This window comes from Chelonia mydas, chromosome 8, assembly GCF_015237465.2.
Source record: "Chelonia mydas isolate rCheMyd1 chromosome 8, rCheMyd1.pri.v2, whole genome shotgun sequence".
Classification (NCBI taxonomy): Eukaryota; Metazoa; Chordata; order Testudines; family Cheloniidae; genus Chelonia; species Chelonia mydas.
The window spans coordinates 7823638-7848857 of NC_057854.1; the positions used below are offsets into that span (position 1 = coordinate 7823638).

General features: G+C 43.7%; 2 protein-coding genes across 8 annotated transcripts in view; one reads left to right on the forward strand and one right to left on the reverse strand.

Annotated features, from left to right (window-relative positions):
• The window catches only part of CANX (calnexin), a 64438-nt gene extending 44940 nt beyond the window's left edge, over positions 1-19498 (reverse strand). Inside the window, exon 1 of one of the 5 annotated variants that reach the window (XM_043552596.1) lies at positions 19221-19498. Coding sequence is in view for 1 of the 5 variants with exons in the window: in XM_037907019.2 (XP_037762947.2) it covers positions 19138-19161 (24 nt within the window). In the remaining 4 variants the exon portion in view is untranslated. Of the gene's footprint in view, positions 1-19030; positions 19104-19137 lie in introns of those variants that run through there. The other 4 variants (XM_043552594.1, XM_037907022.2, XM_037907019.2 and 1 more) reach the window with 4 other exon arrangements.
• On the forward strand, positions 6875-17073 carry LOC102936169 (leukotriene C4 synthase-like). 3 transcript variants are annotated; one of them, XM_007071484.3, is made up of 5 exons: positions 6875-7206; positions 11604-11703; positions 13028-13098; positions 13339-13420; positions 14073-17073. In XM_007071484.3, the coding sequence occupies exons 1-5, from the start codon at positions 7149-7151 to the stop codon at positions 14197-14199; spliced, it is 438 nt and encodes a 145-aa protein (XP_007071546.1). In that variant the 5' UTR covers positions 6875-7148; the 3' UTR covers positions 14200-17073. The 3 variants fall into 3 exon arrangements, with proteins under 3 accessions (XP_007071546.1, XP_037762952.1, XP_037762951.1); XM_037907024.1 differs by having other exon boundaries at positions 16813-17073; XM_037907023.1 differs by lacking the exon at positions 14073-17073 and having other exon boundaries at positions 13028-13351.
• Positions 19499-25220: the final 5722 nt, after the last annotated feature.

Sequence of the window (25220 nt, forward strand, 5' to 3'; positions counted from 1 at the left end):
CATAATTTTTAAAGACTTTATTTTCCTCTGTCATTTCTGTTTCACCGGAGGTCTTCATCTTTGGTTAAGACAAACCAGAACATTAGCAGAGGGATGTTCCAGGTTTTACCTTTTTCATGCAAACGGCTCATACACTGCCTACTTTTCCACACAGAAGGTGCAACTCCAAGCAGAGGCTTGTAGCAGCTCCTTTAAAAGATGTTCTGTTTCATAAAAATATATGTTTTTATGGCAGTTTCCACGATATGCTATGCATCCGATGAAGTGAGCTGTAGCTCACGAAAGCTCATGCTCAAATAAACTGGTTAGTCTCTAAGGTGCCACAAGTCCTCCTTTTCTTTTTACGAATACAGACTAACACGGCTGTTACTCTGAAACCTATAAAAATATATGGATTTTTTAAATTGACGATAACAAATCTCTGGAACCATGGACTCTGTATCTGACCTCTTCAGTATGTCATGAATCAAGAAGTCACAGGGATACCTATTTAAATCATTTGGAGTCAACAAACTCAACTCATTCCTCAGACATGTTCTATGCTACACAAATGTTCTCTTTATGTAACATTCTTTAGCATATGGATGGTTGCTAGCCAGGGCATACTTTGATGTCCTTTTCGAAAGGGAATAACTCCATGCCCCATCTGAAAGAGCAGTATGCTAGGACACCAACTCACCAAGCACTTGTGCTGAAGGATAGGCCCAGTTTTTAAATTGCTAAAAATAAAGGGCAAGATCATGTTCTTACCACAGAGCCCAGGCTAAGGGCAGCCTGGAGCCACACTGCCTCAGAGGAAGCATGAAAAGGCACTGTGCTTTCTGGAGTTCTCTGTGTGACATTGCACCCCATAATGCTTTATAGAAATATGCTTATTAATATAAATATGACATAACTGGAATATGTTTTATGCCACATATGCCATGTAACATATCTCTGCAAAGGTTAAGATCTACTGAATATATTCATTCTATTTGTATGCATGTATCATTTTTGTATTCAAAGTTATGAATATTGGCTGTGTACTTGTTTGATTTTAAGTAGCCTCAGTGAAGCATTTGGTCAGCTTCTTGAGAAAAGACTATTCTCAGTAAGTGACAAATCAAGAAACACGTAAGCTGACAATGGATCTTCATAGACATCAATCCACATCTGAGCTTTCTGGGGAAGTCCTGCAGAAAACTGAATCATGCATGGACACGTAACTTGCCCATGTGACTCCAAAACTTCATTTTTTATCTGAATCCTACACAGGGGAGAGAGGGGTTTCCACCCACAAGAGAGAAATTATATAAACCCCTGGGAAAACCCCTCCATTTTGTCTTCAGCTGGCTCAAGAGGTAGCTTCTCCGCCCCCAAAGGATACCTGAAAGAAACTGGAACAAAGGACAGTAACCACAGAAGTGTGAGTGATTGCTGGACCCAAACTAGAAGGAGGCTAGTCTGTAAAAGAAGCTTATTGGAACATCTCTGAGGGTGAGATTTCATCTGTAATCACTTTCTTACCGTATTAGGCTTAGACTTGCGTGTTTTATTTTATTTTGCTTGGTAATTCACTTTGTTATGTCTGTTATTACTTGGAACCACTTAAATCCTACTTTTTGTATTTAATAAAATCACTTTTTACTTATTAATTAACCCAGTGTATCTATTAATACCTGGGGAGGCAAACAGCTGTGCATATCTCTCTATCAGTGTTATAGAGGGTGAACAATTTATGAGTTTACCCTGTATAAACTTTATACAGGGTAAAACGGATTCATTTGGGGTTTGGATCCCATTGGGAGTTGGGTATCTGAGTGCTGGAGACAGGAGCACTTCTTAAGCTGTTTTCTGTTAAGTCTGTAGCTTGTGGGGGATGTGGTTCAGACCTGGGTCTGTGTTTGTAGCCAGGCTAGTGTGTCTGTCACAACCAAGCAGGGCACTGAAGTCCCAGGCTACCAGGGAAAACGGGCTCAGAGGGAGTCTCAGCACATCAGGTGGCAGTTCCCAAGGGGGTTTCTGTGACCCAACCTGTCACACTTTGGTTGTGCTGATGGGGATGGAGAGGGAATAATGTGTTACAATTCTTTCAAGAGTGCAGCAAACTTCTCACATTCACTGGGTAGTGAGTAGGGGATGGAGCACATAGCTCAACCTACTGCCTGCCCCATTTTTGGCAAGTTACTCTCTCCCTCCACTACCACACACAGTCAAGCCCAGAAGTAGTAGTATCCACACACTCCTCCAGGAGAGAAGCAACCCTCCTGATTGCTTGAGGAAAAGGGGGCAGGGGCTTTGGCTATCCTGAGAGAATAAAATCCTATGAAAACTTAGCCAGTAGAGCTGTAGCACTCTGGAGATAGGCTGCTTTTTCTTTGCCATACCTTTTAAAAAACTCCTATATACATTTAAAACCCTCTTGATAGCACAACATCTTTGGCTTTTTTAAAAGCTTTGAATGGGGAACACTGTTTTTACTGTATGTCTCAAAGGATGCAGACAATCCTTCATAACCTATAAGTAACTTCAACATTGTATTTTGACTTTTCAGCCATGTTATGTGCAGGCAGTGAGGGGTTCTATTCATTTTGTTGTCTCATAAAATACACAAAGTATGCTTTATTCTATAACCTTTTACTAGAGTTAAGTCTTCCCAGTTTTCCTGCAGAAAGACTTGTTGGGTTTTTTCTAGGGTTTTTTTTTTTTTTGGTAAAAGTTATAGATTTATTTAAAGAGGAACAATAACTTTGAGAACTCAGATGTCTTAATTAAACAGACACCTGCTTGAATTAAATGCACTTTAAGCATGAATATTAACTGTCTTTTTAATTTCGCATCAGTCCCCCCCCCATTCTAGTTTGTATAATGCTGCAAATCCTTACTCATGAATGGGATTAGAACAACACATGTACATTTTAACTAACAAGCCCCCTTTTTAAAATTTGTATTTATTGTCTGAGCTATTCTCTAATAAGAAAAATTGTACAAAACTTGTTTTACAGCTTAGTATATACACAACTATAAATTGGCCCAAGGAAGTTTCTAAAGTTGTATTGATGAAACCGGCTATCGGTGACTTTCTTCAAGAGTTTATCATATTGATCACATATTGTGCGGTTGACACTTTTCTACTCTTCATCTTTTGTCTTGTCAGTTGACAGTGTCGGTTGAAATCTTTCATAATCTCATGTTTAGGTCTTCATTTTGGGCCCATCAACCATATATAGAGAAAGCCTCCCAATTTCATTACATTCTCTCCTGCATTTACCACTCCTGTACAGTACCATAAATCTGTTTAATTTTAAGGTGAGCTAGGGCCCACTGGTAAAGAATTTTAACATAATTTTATTTTATTAATGTGTTTATTGAGGTGTGGGGGACCGTTGCTCCATATGTTCTCACATTTTTCAGTTTTGCTTGTCTATGCCCAGGTCAACTTTCCTTCTTTTCATAAACATAGGTTGTTTTCTCTAAATAACAGTTAGAGATGACTTTGTATAGAATGGACAGTAAGCCTTTCTGTTTCATGGATGTAGTAAGTAGTTTTTCAAATTCTTTCAACTTTCTGCCTTTTTGTAGGAGTGGGGTATGTCTCAATGGTAGGTACTGATATACTGCAATTTTGATGTCTTTTGTGAGCTGTTTATTTCATCAACTGATCTATATGGATTGTCTCTAAATAGTTGCCCAAAGTTTGATATCCCTATAAATTCCCGACTGCAGAGGGAGGTAAAAAAACCAAACCAAACCAACAACAAAAAATCCCAATGTCACTGCCAGTCTGACCTGGAGGAAAAATTCCTTCCTGACCCTACATATGGTGTTCAGAAAGACCCTGAGCATGTGAGCAAGAACCAGCCAGCCAAGCACCTGAGAGACAGAGAATGCTTGGTACCACCTCAGAGCCCTGGCCCGCCCTGCCCAATGTCCCATCTCCAGTCATGGCTGGCCCTGATGCTTTAGAAGAAGGAGATGAAAAACCCTCCAACAATACATTGGGGTGGAGGGGAAGGGAATTTCTTCCTGACCCCTGCTGGTGGCTGGCTGAAATCGTGAAGCATGAACTTTAGGAACATAAGAGAGAAAGCAGAAGTAAGCCACAGAGCTGTTGAGCCCTGCCCTCTACCATCACAAGCAACCCTGTCACACAATTGAATTAATAAATTTGTCTAGCTCTCTTAAAACTAATTGTTTGCGCTCACAACTCCTGTTGGGAGGCTGTTTCAGAATCTCACCCCTCTGATGATAAGAAACCTTCTAATTTCCAGCCTGAATTTGTTCATGGCCAATTTACATACATTTGTTCTTGTACCAACATTGTCCTTTAGCTTAGATAGCTCGTCACCCTCCCTTATATTTTACCTCCTGAGGTGTTTATAGAGAGAAATCATATCTCCTTTCAGCCTTCTTTTTGCTAGACTAAACAAGCCAAGCTTTTCCAGTCTCCTCTCATAAGTCCTTCACTCCCTGATCATCCTTGTAGCTCTTCTCTGCACCTGTTCCAGTTTAAATTCATCTTTCTTGAACATGGGTGACCAGAACTGTACACAATATTCCAAATGAGGTCTTATCAGTGGTTTGTACAATGGCATTAATACTTCTCCTTCTACTGGAAATGTCTCGCGTACTACATCCTAGGACCACATTTGCCTTTTTCACAGCACATCACATTGGTGGCTTGTAGTCATCCTGTGATCAACCTACACACCCAGGTCTCTCTCCTCCTTTATCTTTTCCAAGGGATGACCCCCAGTTTGTAGCAGAAATTCTTATTAGACCCTATATGCATGACCTTTGTACTATTGAATTGTACAGTGAGAACTGAAAAAGAATAAAATGCTAAAGTTTATCTGCAAAGGGAAGAAAGGGGTAATGCCCATTTTGAGAATAAAGGTGGCCTGAAGAATTTTGGCTACTCAGAAATGTATTGATTTTGCTTCTGTTTAATATTAAAATCTCAGACCCTGTTTTTGCTGGATGACTGGACAATTGGAGGGATTATGACAGTGGTTCTCAAACTAGGGTCTCCACTTGTTCAGGGAAAGCCTCGGCAGGCCAGGCCAGTTTGTTTACCTGCCGCATCTGCAGGTTCGGCCGATCACGGCTCCCACAGGCAGTGGTTCTCCACTCCAGGCCAATGGGGGTGCAGGAACATCTTGCCAGCACATGGCGGCCAGCACATCCCTCTGCCCACACTGCTTCCCGCAGCCCCCATTGGCCTGGAGCGGCAAACCGCGGCCAGTGGGAGCCGTGATCAGCCGAACCTGCGGATGCGGCAGGTAAACAAACCGGCCCAGCACGCCAGGGGCTTTCCCTGAACAAGTGGTGGCCCTAGTTTGAGAACCACTGGATTATGATGTCACATGATATTGAGAGGAGAAAGGTTTTTTAATTCAGATTCTTTAAAACTCTTCAGACTCTGATTCTCTTCTCATTTACACTGAATTTATGCTCGTAGAACTCCACTGATTGCAGTGCATGTTGTCGTGATTTACACCAAAGCAAGTGAGAGAAGAACCAGGGCTCTACAATTTTTGGTATTTGTTTTTTATTTCCTGTTGTTAGTAGACTCCAGTGTGATCAACACTTGGGAGAAAAATTCTTGTTAAAGATTAAAAGACTCCAACCCCTTGGACTGAGGTCTGAGAAAATGCCTACCCCTTCTTGTATCCTCAAGAAAAGCCAGAGATTAGAAGACAATAATACTTCTAAATTAAAAAAAAAAACAAAAACAAGCAAGGACATTCCTCTGGTATTCTTTATCCATCATAAAGCAGCAAAAAAGGGCACCAGCTTATTTGTTTCCTTTGCAATTCTACCATTAAAAATATATGTATTAGAAAAGGAGAAGCCTGTTAATGTCACTTGACCTTTTGTTTAATTCCTGTCAGCTAGGATGGGTTGGCCTTGTTTTCTTCCATAGTAATATTTAATGACCATTTTATCTTATTCCTCTCTCCTTTCTGTGTTTGGATTAAAGGGAAACTACTCAGCAATAACACAGAAGAAGGAAACAAAGGGCTGAATTCAGCTCTGACATATGCTAATTTTACATTAGTGGGAGGATATTAATTTCAGTGGAGCTGCTCCTGATTTACACAGGTGGAAATGACAGCAAGTATCAGTGGGTTTTTTGCTGTGTCCCAATGCATCCTGCAACCTTCACTCAGGCAGAACTCCCACTGATGGCAATGGGAGCTTTGCCAAAAGTGTAAAACCTGTGGGTGAGAATTCCAAAGCCGACTGGAGGATTTAGGTGCATGACTGACTCCCATTTGTTTCACTGGGAATTGTGTGTCTAAAGCGCCACAGTGGCTTTGAAAAATCTCAGCCTGCAAGTTTTAACAGAATGACAGAAATGTAGGGCTGGAAGGGACCTCAAGAAGTCATTTAGTCCACATACGTCCTGCACTGAGGCAGGACCAAAGTAAATTATTACCTGGCAGAATCGATTCTGTTTGTCTTTGAACTTCCCCCACCATCCAATGCCACCATTATGGCAGAATCATCCCATGGGTATTTTATTTATTAATTATTATTATGCTGGTGTCACAGCCATTGGTAAGTTCTTGTTTTGACAGTTATTTTTGAGGATGAGTAATCTGAAATTAATTAGTATAGTGAAAATACACTGGCAGTGCTGGGTCACTGTTGTCCAATAAGCTGAAAGATACATGCACATAACATCCCACGGAGAGCGGCGTTTTCATCTGTGATACCAGTCGGAAAAGCATCTTTTAGCCATCCCTGGGTGTATGTGTGAATGTGGTCAGGCTTTTTAGTTTTAATCAGACACTTTCTAGTCAGCTGATTGTTGGCTGATAGTGCTTATCTTCTGCTCCCAGCTGCTGGTCCACACGTTTCCCCCATTTCCCTACCATACATTCTCAAAAGGAAGAGAGTGGGAATGGAAATTCTGACCTGGTTAAAGACTCCTATCACATCCTGTTGCTTCACTTTTCTTGTGTGTGTGTGTGTGTGTCAGTCAAAAGGAAAGGCAGCAACGTCCAGTTGATAGCACCAATCTCTGGAGCTTGCAAGGTCACTAGAAGCCAACTCTTCCTGCTTTCTATAACACATACTGCCCTCCAGATCAGAGGAGAGTGAAATTAACCAGCAGACCATTCTAGCACAGAACGGACACTCCATAATCTGGAAGAGACAACATGCTGGATCAGATTCACTTGCTGGCTGCTGTGACGATCCTGGGAGTCCTGGAGCAAGGTATAGTGATTGAATATGCATTCCCCACAATTGGATTAGCCAGTTTACATCATTGCTGCGCTCCTTTTATTTGCATTAATTAATAGCTCCTATGATGGGGTGTCTACCCCACACAAGGCCTGAAGGGGTAAATTAGGAGAATTAACTTTAGGCTACACCTGGAGGAAACGCAGGGCATGCTAGGTCCTAATTGCTCGTGAAGTCCAGGTGCGGGAGGAGCTGGGCAGGATCTATAGAGAGGAAGTTGGTAGGCTGAGGGGGTAGGAAGATCTGCAGTTATACTCTCTCCTGATGCAAGGGGGAAAGAGCAGGAAGCAGTAGTGATGCTGTAGTAAGCAGGCCAAGGAAGGAGCAGTAAGGGCTGGAAGAGTACAAACTGAGAGCTGCTGGGCTGAGGGTCCCTGAACTGAAACGTATTGTAGATAGGGTTGCCAACTTTCTAATCGCACAAAACAGAACACCCCTGTCCCCCACACTCACTCCATCACTTGCTCTCCTCCACCCTCACTCACTTCCACTGGGCTGGGGCATGGGGCGGGTGACAGCTCTGGCTGGGGTGCAGGCTCTGGGGTGGGGCTGGAGATGAGGGGTTTGGGGTGTAAGAGGGAGCTCAGGGCTAGGGCAGGGGGTTGGGGTGTGGAAGGGGGTGCAGGCTCTGGGAAGGAGTTTGGGTGTGGGAGGAGGCTCAGGGCTGGGGTAGGGGACTGGGGATGAGGGGTTTGGGAGGGGGCTCCAGGCTGGGGCCGAGGGGTTTGGAGTGCGGGCACGGGCTCAGGGCAGGGGCTTGGGGTGAGAGGGGGGTACAGGCTCTGTCTGGGGATGTGGGCTCTGGGGTGGGGCTGAGGATGAAAGATTTGGGGTGCAGGAGGAGGCTTAGGGTTGGGGCCTGCCTTAGCCCTGCTGCACTGACAATTGGACTTTTAACGGTCTGGTCAGCAGTGCTGACCGGAGCCACCAGGGTCCCTTTTTGACTGGGCATTCTGGTAAAAAAACCAGATGCCTGGCAACCCTAGATGTAAAGGATGGGCCTAGGTTCCCCTACGTGTCACTGCTGGAGTGACAGTGACACACTAGGGATAGCCCATTTGGTGGTGGTTGGAAGCAGACTTTGATGATACTCTGGAAGTGGGGAGAACTTTAATGTGACTTAGCCAGAGGGCTAAGCCATGAAGAGGAAATTGCTGCAGTTCCTGGCTGAATAACTACAGGAAGGGGCATCAGACTAATTCCAGCTAATTCCTCAGATGAGCCACAAGCCTTGTGGCTCATCTGAGGAATTAGCTGGAATTAGTCTAATGGAATGAGCCAAGTGGTGAGTAGAGAAAACCCTGTCACAGTCCTGCTTTGTATATTAAATTTCTGCCATTGTTCCTGTAGCTCTTCAGATGCTGAATGAGTATTTGGGCTGGTTTTCTAAATGCATTACCAGCAGGGCTGTCAGTGATGCCAGAGTAATAGGGTGGGGGAGTCTAAGGGAAGGACATCTTTCTCAGGGCTGGTGTAAACCTAAAACTTAAGTCAACCTAGCTACATTGCTTGGGTCTGTGAAAAAATTTGTGGCCTGTGGCGATGTAGTTAGGTTGACCTGCTCCCTGCTACAGATGCAGCTATGTCGATGGAAGAATTCCCCCGTCGAAGTAGTTACTGTTTCTCAGAGAGGTGGATTACCTGCATCAACGGAAACAACCCTTCCATCAGCATAGGAAATGTCGAGACAGCATAGCTGTAGTGCTTGTAGTGCAAATATACCCAGTCTCTAACTTGGGAATTTCTTGATACATCTTACTTTACAAATGTAGAAAGCTCCCCAGGAAACAGAAGAATCTCTCCATTTTACAAATAGGCTAATTTTTTCCTGGAGGGTCCATGGACTTCAAACAAAAGGGTCCATGGACAGTGCAAACAAAAAGAAAACCAAACAATGTCACAACTGCAGAAGAGTAGAGTGACCAGAAGCAATGGAGAAAAACCCTTCGGCAGACAGGAAGCAAGGGGTTCTGGTAGGAAGGGAATCTCTCTAGATCTGGTTCCGCACTACATGGTAAAAAACCGAGTGGCTGGAAAGGTTTTCAGGAATCAGTGTGCATGGTTTTCTGGCAGGTCTGACCGCGCGCTTGCAAACAGTACGTAGGATTATCTGCTGACATTGGCCATTTTTACATGCTTTCTAATGACCCTAGGCTTTCAATGGCTCCTACATAGGATACACACACACACACACACATTACTTCTTCCTAAACCCAGCTCCCTGGACCCAGGGGGCATGAGAGTCACGAGTGTGTGTGGTTGCTGTGGTGTGACTCAGGAGGTAAAAGGTAATAGTGTGTTCCATCAGATTCCTCGGTAGTAGGAAATCTGGGACTTCAAAATCTGGTACTATGATGCAAATGAGAGAGCTATGTTTGTGTCTTCTCTTTCCTTCGAAAACAACAGGCCTGGTCTATATAATCACTCTTTGGTCTGCGTATAAGTAGACTGTAATGAGTCCCCTTTGTGAACATAGTTGACTTGCTGGTGGCCAGGCTGATTGTCTAAGAGTAACTGGATTCTACAGTGGTGTTTTTGCAGTGTGGATGGGGCCACTTATCCATGCCTGCATAGTCGGGTTTGCTTCCTTCACTAATGAAGGGAAGGGCTTGGATGTCTCTCAGTGCTTTCAGAACTTCTGGTTGTATGAACAGGCCAGACTTTGTAAAGGTCGCTGTTGTAGTGGCTACCCACTGATTCCTAAGACTGCCTCAAATTCAGGTGACCTTTTCTAGGCAGTTTCTCACAGTGCAAGGTATTTGGGTTAGAGATAAGAGATGAGACTGAGTCACGCTGGTTCTTTCTGGTTACATAGGTAGCTGTGCTGACATAGCTGGCATAGAGGGTGAGTCCTGGGAGAATCTGATTTCATATTGAGTCTTGACACATAGTGCTAAGCACTTTGTATCCTCCCACACCTCTGTGTGGGAGGAAGGTGGAATGTTGTACCCAATTATGGAGACATAGGTGCTCCTATGTATGCTGCAGAAGAACAGAGCAAAGACAGTCTCACTTACTCCAGAAAATGGATTAACTTACTCCCAGAAAAATCACACTATAGCCTTGGTCTCAAAGTCTGAGCATCGTCTACGCCCACCTCATTGTGAACCATCCATTACCATGTTGTAGACATAGATGTGCATCATGATGGTAATCAACCATATTAGAACCAGGTGACAAACATGGCAAAAAGTTATAGCCAAGATCAGAAAGTCCACAGGAAATTATGCCCTCTCAGACTTCACAATGGACAAGTCTGATTGGCGGACCTGCCCCTAAAAATGTTGGTCCATTGATCATTCTAAATAAAAAATCTAATATAGAAACAAAGAGGGTGTTGTCTAGAGGCAGAGTGGGGTAATCAGAAAGATGTGGAGGAAACTTGGCTGGTGGTGTATTACAGGTCTGAAACTGGAGAAAGGGGAAGTTTGGACACAAGAACCGCCTTCCTAAGAGTGATTAGGCAAAGGAACAGCCACCAAGAGCATGCTGAAGTAGTCCACAGGACATTACTATATGGGTTTGGACTTTACTTTCTAGGAAATTCCTTCCAGATTTGTCATTGATATGTTGCCAAATTTCCAGTATGTAGCTCACCAAAAAATTGGGCCTTATTCTTATTTACACTAAGAGCAATTTATACCACGTTTATCATGGAAAGGGGTCTGTAAGCTCACTTTAAAGGTTACAATCGGATTAGAAGGCCCGTTTTCCAGAACCAGAGAGGTGCAGGGATGCTTTAATGTAAATGAGAATCAGGTCTCTTCATTCTTTGGTCTGTGAAACACCTGTTCAAGAGGTGCATGTGTTGCAGAAAGGAAGGATGAGGGATTAGGGAATTGATTTGTCTTCCGTTTAAAAATATTTTTCTCATCCTCAGAACTAAGATGGGAGAGGTAAGTGGTAACTGACACTATATCAAGTGCACAGGCTGGAAATATTTGTATCATGTTCCTGAAATTAGACCAATATGTGGCTAGTGTAATGTAAGTCTGTCCTGTGAAATCTGGATGATGTGTGTGGAGCTTTGTCAGAGCTGGAGATATCCTCTCTCTGGAAACCCTTGAAAATCTCTCACTAGTGGAGAAATCTGGTCCCTTCCAAAGGCATCACTTTTTTTTCTTCAGAAATATTTGTCTGAGTCCTGGGTATAACTCTTTTATGGTAGAGCTAATATAACAATAGCAGTATAAGGTGTGGGGGGAAATGACTCCATTGCATGCAGGGACGTTACACCAACCTTTTCTTTCATGTGGTGGTGGAATGTTAACAAGCCCTTGTAGGACAACACTGAGCTCCATCATCTATGACAGTCTCCTGGTCTCCATGAAGGCTGCCGAGATCATGCTTTCTTGTTTCTTTCTTTGCAGCTTACTTCTCCCTCCAGGTGATCTATGCCAGGAGGGCGTACGGGATCTCTCCTCCAAAAGTCTCAGGGCCACCTGATTTTGAGAGGGTCTTTCGAGCACAGTAAGACGTTGTTGTTTTTTGTTATGACCTGCTCCATGGGGCCATAGTAGCCTCCTATGTCATCTTTGCTGACAGAGTTTGATCAGACAGTTTGCTCACAAGACTTCCCCCAGGACTGCAAGTGGTTACAGTATTGGGAGGCCAGAGAAAGGGAGCTGTAGGGGCTATATGGCTGACAGAATGGCAATGACTAGTCATGCTGCCCTTCCCCCTGCTCTGTCAATCAGCCTGCTGTCTTGGTGGAAGGCTTGCTGCGTTTTAAACAGAGGGGACTGATTATTGCTATACATCCTTCCTACTCTGGCTGGTTCAGTTTGGCACTGATGCCAAGGTACCATCTCAGGGAGGACCCCACAATGCCAGACTCACTTGCATTTATTAGTGGCGGTGTTAGGACTGCTTAGAAGTTAGCCACTATGGCTCAGTTTAAGACTTTCACTTATACACCTTTCAGCTATAGATGACAGAAACCAGCCTTGGGCACAGCACACAGAATGGAGTAGGGAGGATGATGGGGATCCAGATCTAGATCTCTGATCCCAGACTGGTTTTACACCAACCCTGACAGAGTTTAGAGTAGCCTAATTATAGCGCTAAACTCCATCAGCTGGTAACAGCTCCCAAGGAGATCCGTCAACTGGGAATAGCCAGAGTACAGTGCCCCTGACATAGCCCCTATGTCAGGTATTGTAGTGGGGAGGGAGAATGGCATAGGAGACTCTATGCTCACCGGGGTAATCCCTAGTTAAGGAGACGTGGCCAGTTTCCATCTCCTCTGCATCACCAGGGCAGGGGTGCAGGATCTGATCCGAAACATGGGAAAACCCTACTGGGATCATTTATTCCATTTCCCTGACAGTGCAGGAGATAGTCCTCAGATCTGTAATCTCAGACTAGATCATTCGTGAAGATGGCTGCAACAGTGAACAGAGCACACAACCATTGCTACCAACTTGGAACCAAACTGCCAAGGAAAATATAAGGGAAGGTGAGGAGGAGGATGCATGTATCAGAAATCTCAGGCACCAGGCTCACCACTGCCCAGGGTGCTGGGTGAGTGAAAAGCACTCTGAAAACTTATGGGAAGAAATCACAGTAATTGAGTATTATGGCCCACATTCTGCTCTGAGTTACTCCATAGAACCCCATTAGCTGGGGTTAGATAAGAGATTTATTCTGAAGACGGTAGCAGGAAAGGAATGGGTGCAAGCCATTGAGCACTGCTTTACAGAGAAGTAGTTAATGGAAAAGCAGAAGCCTGGAGCCACTGGAAAGCCCCGGAGAGATGCAGCGTGCTGACCCTATTCTTCCTCTTTTCCTCCAGGGTGAATTGCTCTGAGTATTTCTCCATTTTCTTGGCTGTTCTCTGGCAGGCTGGCCTCTTCTTCCATCAAGGTGAGTTGGTTAAATGGGGGGAGTGGGGGAAGCTGGATCTGTTTAGCTCTGTGCCGGCCCGGTGGGCAGAGTCAACAGGACTTGCTTCCTCAGCTCTCTGGCAAGATTGCACCCGCAATAGAGAGGGAACAGTCAGGATCTTCCCTAGAGGCTTTAGCCTTAGAGGGACAGGCTGGTCAAAAAGTTCCAAAAAACCTTTGGTGTCAGCTACTGTAATTTGACTCCTCCTCTCGATTGCAGGTCTGACTGCTGCCTTGGGCCTGCTTTATCTCTACTCCCGCTACCACTATTTTGTGGGGTATAAGGAGTCCTCCTTGGGAAGGTAATGGAGCCCTGCTGTGGTGGGGCGTGGACTTCTTCTTTTGGGGCCTTGGGCATGGGATTTAAAGCACTTGGGGTGTGGAAGAGTTTGGTTTCTGAGACTACTGCCCTGCTGCCTATTCAGGATGCAGCAGGATCCCTACCTCTGTTAGAAAGGTCAGCATGAGTCAGAACTGTCAAGACTTCTCTTCCCTGGAATATAAAAATACAGTTAGGGAATGAGAGCCCACAGATATTTATAGGGGCCTCTTTAACATCACGATGTCATGGCAGGTGTTTGATGACTACTGTGTTAAATATTATAGGGAGCCAGAAGCCATTAATATGGGCTTGGATATAGGATTAGGGCTAAATGTACAGAAGAGACACAAGGAGAGTTTTCTGCTTCCTGGGGTTCTGAGCTTCCCCTGATCATATGCGGTATTTGTGTGTGTGTGTGTGCATGCACCTGGGGCGAGCTAGCACAAGGGGAAGGAACTTAGTACAGATGGGAGAGTTCTAACCTCACCCTCCCTTCTAGGGGGCATAGGGAAGTGTGAATGGGCGTCTGATGGGTTTCACTATACTCTCTCCCCACTTCTCTCTCTCGGGGTATATTATTCCCCTTATGAGAGGCCAATGTTTCGAAGTCTGCGCACTCTGTCTCCCTCCAGGTTAGCCCCCATGTATTTCAGCACTGGAGTTCTCTGGATTCTTATTGGACTCGCAGCAGTTGGGATCTTGCATTTCTTGCTCTCTCACTATGTGGGGATGAACGTCCTTCTGTTCATTAGCTTGTGAAAGGAGCTCCTTGGACAGCACCCTCCCTTCCTGGCCCCTCTGAATGTGTCCCCCTTCATTAGGTCCACATAATCGGTCTCCTGCATGCCTCCTATCGGTGTTAACTGAATGGCTGTGCATAGTACTGCCCTCTAGTGGTGTAATGTCAGACACACTCAGTGTCTACATTCTAAGCACTTCACTCTCCTGACCAAGAGCCCAGTCCTGCTCCTATTGAAATCAATGGAAGTTTGTGACTAACGTCCATGGCAATTGACCCCAGGTGGCAAGGGAATGGAGCTGTTTTGTGTCCCTGTTTGTGGCAGCTAATGGTCATGGCTCAATTCTGCATCTATGGGTGTGTCTATATTTTGAGCTGGGGATGTGATTCCCAACTTGAGGAGACATACCATACAAGCTCTGACTGACCTAGTGCACTAAAATGTAGCCAGGGTGGTGCAAGCAGCAGGAGGGACTAGCTATCCTGCGTGTGTGTCCGTCAGAGACCCATAGCTATGTCCTCAGGATGGCTGGCTTCTCTCACTGCTCACACTGTGGCAGCTACTCTCTAGTTTTAGCACGCTGGCTTGATCAGAGCTACCACAGGTATGTCTCATGGAGCTGGGAATCACACCCCAGCTCCAGGGTGAAAACACTCTATGTGGGTAGCTGAGGATGGTAATGGCTGCAACCCCAGATGGCTACTATGTGCCTACAGTCTCACAAATCGGGCACAGTGCTCTTCTGTTTTGGGTCTAGTTCACCAAATCCACTGCTATTTTGAAAGCTGTTTGGGATCCTTTTTCATTGTGGAGTGTTTCTCCAGAGGTGGCTCAGTCTTGAGGACTTTGAGATACAAAGTCCCAATGTCTAGTCCCTGCTCTCCAAATGACTCTCCAGGATTTGGGGCAAACTGTTTATTCTCCTCAGGCGTATTTTCTCATAAACAAAATGGAGCTATTGCCTAAAATGTACTTACTTTCCACTTGTGCTGTGAAGCTTCATTATTTAATATTTGTGCAACGCTTTAAAAACATAAAGCACTGGCTAAGTGCTACTTGTTACTCACTACCTAAAAACTCATTAATTCAGAGTGAAGGGTAACTGGCTGGCTGTGCCTGTACCCTTCCTGAGCGTTGAGTAAACCTATATTTAAACTCTGAAAACCAGCCCATAGAGAGCTGTGGTAAACACCAGCCCCACCCTACAACCTTAACTCTGCCCACTGAAGCTGGCAAGAGTCACTGGAGATATACTGTAAGCACTGTTCCCTCTAAGCTGTGCACGTGTGCGTGCGCACACAGATCCTAAACCCTGCACACACAGCAAAACAACGCATGCACAAAAATTTGCACAGAAGCACAATAATTTGCACAGAAGAAATTTTTTGCACACATGGCCTGTCAAAAATTAGAGGGAACATTGACTGTAAGTAGGCTTCAGCCAGAGCAGTTCTATAATAAGTAGATGTGAGGAATGTTAGAGGAATGTGGCATTTCATGTGGTATGGTATCCTACAGAAGTGTAAAAAGAAAAGGAGTACTTGTGGCACCTTACAGACTAACCAATTTATCTGAGCTTAAGCTTTCGTGAGCTACAGCTCACTTCATCGGATGCATACTTCTGCAGTTTCCACAGTATGCATCCGATGAAGTGAGCTGTAGCTCACGAAAGCTTAAGCTCAGATAAATTGGTTAGTCTCTAAGGTGCCACAAGTACTCCTTTTCTTTTTGCGAATACAGACTAACACAGCTGTTACTCTGAAACCTACAGAAGTGTATTCACTCATTCATTTGCAGGCACTCCCCAGCTACCCTTCACTGCATTAGGGACAGCTGTAATGACTGGTGCAAGGAGAACATTGCAGCAGAGTGATACAGTGCTGGGGTGTCTGGGGCACCACTCAGAGAGGGCAAACTTAAATTTGTGGGGCAGGGGCTGGTATGTACCATAACTCTGTATTCCCTGGTTTTCAGAGGTGCACTCAATGCCTGGAACGGTGGGAGGCACTGTCGGTCACCCTTAACTCCATGTGAATAAATTTCCCCCTTTTTGAAGAAGTGGTGGTAGTAGTAGGGGGCATGGCGAGGGAGCGCTGGAGGGATGGTACATGAGGAGGTTTCTTGGGATCACCCCACTGCCCCTCAGCTACCAGCTCTATCCTCCTTCATACCTTTTTTTCCAAGGAACTAGAGCACTTAGAAAGGAGACAGTGACAAGTGTAAACCTTTGTGTTGTCATTTGGATGAACGATTATGCGCTTGTGTATTTTTCAGCATAAACATAAGTTGCTGTTTTATGTGGGTGCCAGGCGGGTTCAATGGCCACAGTATGTCACCGTGAGCCACCCACATACTCCAACATCTGGCTTGTGACAGAGCCCCAATCTTGCTGCATGTGCACAAATGACTTACTCTGGCTCTTACATTGTTCTTGTAGCCATGTCAGTCCAAGGTTATTAGCGACACAAGGTGATTAAGGTGATATCTTTTATTGGACCAGCTTCTGTTGGTGAGAGACACCAGATATTACCTCAGCCACCTTGTTACTCTGGCTCATCCACTTGGCTTGAACCACACTGTAGATCTAACTTCTCTACCCTGAATAACTTCTTAAAATATTGCTTCCCCAAAGGAGCAGTGGGTGCCAGATGCAAGCTGAGATCAGCTTCAGGAGGGTGATCTCAGCTGGCATATGTTTGGGGAAGATCAGAGCCATAGGTGAGCCCGAGTTGTAGGCAAAAAATATTAAATCCAGAGAGATCTGATGACTGCATTCCTGTATGTCTCTTTAAACAAAAGCTCACTGTTGTAATGCTGTTTTGTTTGATTTATACATGGCAAGGATTTGTAAATCTATTAATCCTTCCTTACTAAATAAATATTATAGAAAGTGTGTTTGTGTGTGTGTGTGTATATATATAAAAACTATAAAATTTTGATGTCCCATGATTTAAGTAAGGTTTTACATCAGGAAACCTTTGTCCTAACAATCTAAACTTTGTACCACTAACCCGATCCTGGACCTTGGTGAAGCACAGCAAGTTTCAAGGCACTCAAAGTAAGCGTGTGGATTTTAGAGCACTTCGAAAAATTGGCTGTCAAAAAGTAAACTAAGCTCAACCTTACCTCCAGTGGTGCTGCTGCCACCCCACTGTAATAACCAGTACAGTACATTCTTATTCCTCTGCTGAGGCTGTCACTTGGATGTTTTTCAGTTAGGCATTTACTGTTTAATTTCTTGAGAGCCATGCTCTCTCCCAGGACCACACCTGAGAAAAGCCATTCAAGGACCACAAGGAGAATGCCTTTCTTTTTCCTGGAAAATGCCTTCGCTCACAGATTAAAAAAAGCTTTGTGCGCTCATGAGAAAAATCTACATTGAACACTTCAGGTGGTGATCGGCATATTTATGGCTGTGAAATGGTGTGTTCAGAGCTTTAATAGAACACCCTCTCCTTGTACAGATCAGGAGACCAAAGGAAAGTTTACAAATATCCCTCTAGAGGGACAATAACCCCATCAGTTAATAACCCCTGTCCCTGGGTGGGAAGGTCTGTAAATCAGACTGAGTAACGCTATAGCAACTATGTTGTGTTTATTTCAAACATTACCATGCAACCATATGTATGTAAACCAGCCTCAATAAAAATACAGGAGGAGAAAAAAATAAAATAATTTGTGGTGCATTCTTCAAGTCCACCTGCAGCACACAGAATAAAAAAACATGACTGGCTGTTTGGTCTTGGGCAAAACACATGACATCTCTGCCTCCCTTTTTCTACCTGAGAACAGGGCTACTTTTTATCTCCCAGAGGAGGGGTTTTGTGAGGCTTTATAAATTACAGCCTGATTGCCAGAAGCACTGAGCACTTGCAGCTGTTGACTTCATCTGGAGTTCTGGAGGCTCAGCCCCTCTGAAAGTGAATCCCAAAGGATCAGATTTTGGAGAGCTCAGCACTCATACTTGTGGCCAGATTTTCAAACGAATTCCGCACCCAGTGTGCTGAGCTCTTTTGAAAACCAGACCCTGAATCTCAGTACTGTAGCTTTAAAAAACAAAAGCACTATATATGTGTTAATATTATTTGTTACAAGGGGGACTCCACCTCATTTCCACAGTGCAAAAAGCCATTAACATAGCATGCTACCAAATAATAAATCTTACCTAAAACCCCCACCAAACCACTTTCCTGACTGTGTAATATGCAACACCGAAGATTATGAAAATCAAAAGGGTTTTTTTAAATGACTCATTTCAAAATTTTTATAGTCCCTGCTTTCTTGTATTTCACTCAGTTTGAACGGTAAAACTGACTCACTTTAGTGAGATATGGTGTGTGAGGTGATATCTTTTACTGGACCCACTTTTACTGGTGAGAGAGAAGAGCTCTGTGTGGCTTGAAAGCTGTTTCTCTCTCTCATATCCATGGACCAACATGGTGAAAACAACACTGCATACAACAATGGAAGATGATAAATCACTTTCATTTTCTGGCTTTCATGCGCCTCCTTGCAGTGTCTGGGGTAGCAAACACTTGCAGAACAAGGTTCAAATGCAAACAAAAACAGCTGCACAGTGACCTAGCACAATATCCCCATCCTGAGGGAGATCAATGGGTGGTACAGCAATATAAACAACAAAATAGTTTTCTTCTAACAGTTTTTATAAAAATCTTAAACAAGATGGACCTTGACATTAACACTGACAGTGTCTTTTTAACATAAGTGGTGAACAGACATTTCACAACATCTGTCACATGGCGAGATGTTTCTTAATTCTTTATACCAACAAACTACATAATATTTTAAACTTTATCCCACCCCCCAACATTGTAACCAAAATAACCTACCAGTTCTAGAGTTAAAACAAAATAGCCAATTCCAGACTGCCACTGCAGCTCCCCCTTCTTTGTTCACAGCATTGCTGCCTGATTTAAATTCAATGTGCAGTGCTTACCACTCCTCCAGAGGCCAGTTCCATCTTTCACATAATCAGCCAGTTTTACAACCCAGCCATTTCAGTCTGCAGATGCTACCTACCTTGAGCCTTCCTGCTTGTCTGTCTCCTGGTTTGTCAGACACAGCTGCAGAATGACTCAGCAAAAAGAAGTTAATGACTCAGCAATAGGAAGGGACTACAGCAAGCTTTCTTCTTCTCCTCTCTCGCCTTTGGAGGAGCATAAGAATCTGAGGGGCTTTGGCACCAACTACCGAGTGTCTCTGAATCCCATGGAAACACCTTCTAACCCATTCTCCCTTTAAAGGTGCTGTGACTCGGAATTTGTGTCTTACTGTCCTGTGTATTAAGTACTCTGTGCAAAACGAAAGCTCCTCCCCCTAACACGGCTACCACTCTGAAACCTGTCATTCAGTGATGTTTCATCCCACTGCTGCTTGATGATCTTTAATCAAACCATAGGACTCAGCATGAGACTGAGATACAATCTAAAAGCATGACAGGCACCATGCCAATAGATGTAAAAGAACAATCAAAGCAACACAGTCTCCCTGCTATCATGCGACCAATATGTGTTTTAGCGCCATTCACAAGCTACTCCAGTGGCTCCTGCCCCATTCATTTCAGGAGCAACAGCCCACATCCTCAAAGGTATTTAGGCATCTATCTGGGCCTTTCTGCCTGTCCGAGCACCTCTCAGTCTTTAATATACTGATCCCATTTTACACATGGGGAACTGAGGCACAGAGGGTCAGATCCTCAAAAGTATCTAGGCACCTAATTCCCCTGAGACCAATGGGAGTTAGGTGCCTAAATATCTTTGAGGATTTGGGCCAGAGAGAATAAGGCCTTATCTACTCAAAAAAGTTGTACTATATTGGTAAAGTTGAAGCAATGCAACCCATGCATGTGTTCACATAGTTATAGCACTAGAAAGATGCTTTATACCAATATAATTGCATACACACTCAGGGTTTTTCACGTAAAACTATTTCAGTAACCAAAATAGTTATACCAGTAAAATCAGCATGTAGTAATCAGGTCCAAGTGACTTGCCCGCAGTCCCATAGGAAATCTGTCGCAAAGCAGGGAATTCAAGCTAGCTCTCACATGTCCCAAGTTAACATTCTCCCCACTTCACCATCCTTCCACAGTTTAAAATGGTTTTAACAGCATGCATCCTATCTCTTTCCTGCTTCCCTAAGCTCGTCTATTGCCAGTCTTCCCTTTGTCCCTTCTCGTGATACCTTCATATTTGGTGGGGCAAGAGTTTTCTCCCCTGCAGTTCCTGACACAAGTTAGCTGGAAGATAATTTTCTTGTATCTCTTTGCCTCACTGAGTTCTTTTACTTGAAAATAGAGAGGCCGTAAAGCCTAGTGGTTAGAACATGGAACTGGGTTACAGTCAGCAACTCCTGAATTCTGATCTTGGTTCTGCCACTGACTTGAAGTATGACTGTGGCCAAGTTACTTAATGGCTTACAGTTTCCCCATCTGTAAAGCAAGATCATGACTTATTTGTTAACACACATAGGCGAAAGCTTATGCTCAAATAAATTTGTTAGTCTCTAAGGTGCCACAAGTTCTCCTTTTCTTTTTACACATAGGTGTGAGGATTTTCTAGTTTGTAAAGTATTTTGAAGATCTACTTGTTCTGTGTTGCCAACTTGCAATTTTATTGCAAGTCTTGCAAGAGCTGATATTTGTTAAAGCCCCAGCTCCTAGAGTCAGGTGATTATGGGAGAATTACAGCTTTCATTTAAAAAAAAAAATTTCTACCTCACATGGATGTGAAGAAAGCTTGAAAATGTGACCCTTTAAAAGCTCAAAAGTCAGAAGCCAAATAAAAAGAACCCAACATTAATTATTTTTAAAATCTCCTAATTTAAAGACAATCTAATTTTTTTTTAAAACCTGACATTTTTGAGCCCTTGAGATTGGCAATAAGAATCATTATGCTTTTCCTCCTTAACTACAACTCTTAGCCTATGACTACTCTACCACTTATGTCAGTATAACTTATCAACAGAGAATGTCAGAGAAACAACTCTGACATTATAATCAAAGGGGCTGACAAAGGAGGTGCTATAGTCATAATGAACAGGTCGGATTATGAACAGGAGGCTGCCAGGCCACTATCCTCTGATCCCACTGAGGAGTACAAAAGAAACTACACCATCTGCTCAAGAAACTCCCTGCTATAGCACAGGAACAAATCTACATGGACACACCCCCAGAGCCCCGACCAGGGGTATTCTATCTGCTACCCAAGATCCATAAACCTGGAAACCCTGGATGACCCCTCATCTCAGGCATCAGCACTCTTACAGCAGGATTATCTGGCTATTTGGACTCTCTCCTCAGACCCTATGCTACCAGCACTTCTAGCTATCTTCGAGACACCACTGACTTCCTGAGGAAACTACAATGTATTGGTGATCTTCCTGAAAACACCATCCTGGCCACCATGGATGTAGAAGCTCTTTACATCAATATTCCACAAGAGGATGGACTACAAGCTGTCAGGAACAGTATCCCTGATGAGGCCACGGCACACTTGGTGGCTGAGCTTTGTGACTTTGTCCTCACCCACAACCATTTCAGATTTGGGGGATAACTTATACCTTCAAGTCAGCAGCACTGCTGTGGGTACCCGCATGGCCCCACAATATGCCAATATTTTTATGGCTGACTTAGAACAACGCTTCCTCAGCTCTTGTCCCCTAGCGCCCCTCCTCTACTTGTGCTACATTGATGACATCTTCATCATATGGACCCACGGGAAGGAGGCCCTTTGAAGAATTCCACCTGGATTTCAACAATTTCCACCCCACCATCAACCTCAGCCTGGACCAGTCCACACAAGAGATCCACTTCCTGGACACTACAGTGCAAATAAGTGATGGTCACATAAACACCACCCTATACCAGAAACCTACTGACCACTATACTTACCTACATGCCCCAGCTTCCATCCAGGACATATCACATGATCCATTGTCTACAGTCAAGCCCTAAGATACAACCGAATTTGCTCCAATACCTCAGACAGAGACGAACACCTACAAGATCTTTATCAAGCATTCTTAAAATAACAATGCCACCTGGGGAAGTGAGGAAACAGATTGACAGAGCAAGACGGGTACCCAGAAGTCACCTACTACAGGACAGACCCAACAAAGGAAATAACAGAACACCACTGGCCATCACATACAGTCCCCAGCTAAAACCTCTCCAGCACATCATCAATGATCTACAAAAAAACCTTCAGAAACAGACTTCAAAGAGAAAATGCAGAACTAAAAGTAATTTGCAAATTAACACCATTAATTTGGGCTTGAATAGGGTTTGGGAGTGGCTGGCTTACTACAAAAGCAACTTTCCCTCTCTTGGAATTGACACCTCCTCATCAATTATTGGGAGTGGACTACATCCACCCTGATTGAATTGGCCCTGTCACCACTGGTTCTCCACTTGTGAGGTAACTCCATTCTTTTCATGTGTCAGTATAATAAGGCCTGCATCTGTAATTTTCACTCCATGCATCTGAAGAAGTGAGTTTTATACTCAAGCTCAAATAAATCTGTTAGTCTTTAAGGTGCCACTGGACTCCTTGTAGTATAACTTATGTCATTCAGGGGTGTGTGAGTAAGCCACCCCCCTGAGTGACATAAGTTACACCAACCTAAGTGCTGGTGTATATAGTGCTATGTCAGTGGGAGAGCTTCTACTGCTGACATAGCTACCGCCACTCACTGCAGGTGGATTAATTAAATTGACAGGAAAACTCTCTCCCATCGGCTTAGAGAGTCTACACTAGAGATCTTACAGCAGCTCAGCTGCATTGGGACAGCTGCACCGCTGTAAATCTCTAGTGTAGCCATGGTTTAAATGTCTGTTCTCCTCAGCTGTTGGTCTTATCACTGACTGAATGCTTCAATATTATTTAATCTACAATATCTTTTCAGAGCTGTTTTCAGTCACTTATGCCATAAACTGCTGGCTTGTAAATTTTAATAGCTAGGTACAGCATTACGGGAGACTCACTATATCAAATAAAATTTTATATCTTCCATTGTTCTTTGCAATTTAGCCCTGTTGGTCCCAGGATATTAGAGAGACAAGGTGGGTGAAGTAGTATATTTTATTGGACCAACTTCTGTTGGTGAAAGAGACAAGCTATCAAACTACTCAGGTGGAGCTGGCAACTACAAGGGCTGGGTTCAATATCTAGGGGTTCCTCTTAACAATACAAAACAGAATCAGATTGAGTCCCCACCAAGTAATCTGGAAAAATTAACACAACCTTGGGTGCCATTAAGAGGCCAGACTTCCCCACTCACAAGCACTGAATCTACATATAACAAAATAAAACTTCTATTACAAGGGAAAGGGAAACCAGCATTCATCTGTGAAAACACAACCATGATTCGAAAGCATGTATCCATAAACAAACACCCATCCTGCAATATGTTGGGTGGTGTTCTTTACTCAGTTTCCCACCTTGTGGTGTGAAAGTCTGACAAAGGAATATCCCTTTAACATGCCACTCCCCGTGCCCTCTGCTGCACCCCACTCACAGTTGGTTATTCTTGGTCAGCGAAGACCCAGAGTTCAGAAGTGTATTCACCTGGGTTCACCTCCCATCCCTAAAAGGGACAAAACCTGAAGAAGAGTGCGGTGTAGCTCAAAAGTTTGTCCAATAAAAGATATTACCTCACCCATCTTGTCTCTCTGATATCAAATAAAGTTTTTTTATAATAGGTTTCAGAGTAGCAGCCATGTTAGTCTGTATTCGCAAAAAAAAAAAGGAGTACTTGTGGCACCTTAGAGACTAACAAATTTATTTGAGCATAAGTTTTCGTGAGCTATAGCTCACTTCATCGGATGCATCCGATGAAGTGAGCTGTAGCTCAAGAAAACTTATGCTCAAATAAATTTGTTAGTCTCTAAGGTGCCACAAGTACTCCTTTTCTTTTTGTTTTATAATGTATTTTACCGCATGCTTTACACACTGCACCAACAGACATACATCAGGGGGTAACTGTGTTAGTCTGTATCCACAAAAACAACAAGGAGTCCAGTGGCACCTTAAAGACTAACAGATTTATTTGAGCATAAGCTTTCGTGGGTAAAAACCCTACTTCTTCAGAAAGCTTATGCTCAAATAAATCTGTTAGTCTTTAAGGTGCCACCGGACTGCTTGTTGTTTTAACAGACATACAGGGACTTTAGGGAAAGCCTTTGTAGAGGTTGCAGTATCTAGAGAATTAGAAGGCTAGAAGTAGGTATGAGAGCACAAGGGCAGAAAGGAGAAGCCAGTTACCCAATCATAGTTGATATGCATTCTGAGAATGTGACATTTGCCTACATTAGAATACAGGTGAAAAATAAAACTATGTTCCACTGAGGGTTTGGGACAGACCTTTTCCTTGGCACATTCTCAGGGCCTGAGCCAAAGCCTACTGATGTCACTGGAAAGACTCCCATTCACTTCAATGGGCTTTGGATCAGGCCCTTACTGTTTGCCCTAGGGTGACTAGCTGGATGGTCTATGATGAACATTAAGGGATAAATCTTGGTTTCACTGATGTCAAAGTTTTGTATTGACTTCAATGGGATCAAGATTTTGCATTAAATCTGTTAACACATTCTTGTACTTCCATCCCTCTCCTTCCTTCCTTATGGCTTTGTGTTGTTAATCAATTGTGGGGCATAGCCCCTCTTTCCTTCTCTCTCCCCAGAAAATGTAAAAAAGTCACAGAGATTGAACTGGAGTGTTTGACCTTTCACCCCATTTTGGCCCTTTCTACACTTGGAACATAGTGGTGTTTGAAAATTGTAACAGGATTTAATAATGATACACAACAATGTTGCCAATTCTCACAAGTTTATTGAGAGTCTGGTAGTGTTTGGTGTTTTAACTGAAACTGCAGTTTCCAGAGTCAAGTGATTTCAGAGAAACTCAGCTTCCCTTTTAAAAATAAGGAAGTTTCTAGTTCTCGTGGTTGCAGAAAAAAGTTTGAAAGTGTGACCCAAGTGCACCCTAAAGGCTCAAAGACCAAAAGGGAAATAAACAGTCT

Excerpts from the sequence above, each read along its gene's own strand:
- LOC102936169 (XM_037907023.1), top strand. The coding sequence starts at position 7,149 with ATGCTGGATCAGATTCACTTGCTGGCTGCTGTGACGATCCTGGGAGTC. Across the intron at positions 7,207-11,603 it reads CCTGGGAGTCCTGGAGCAAG|CTTACTTCTCCCTCCAGGTG; the intron begins GTATAGTGATTG and ends CTTTCTTTGCAG. Across the intron at positions 11,704-13,027 it reads GAGAGGGTCTTTCGAGCACA|GGTGAATTGCTCTGAGTATT; the intron begins GTAAGACGTTGT and ends CTTTTCCTCCAG.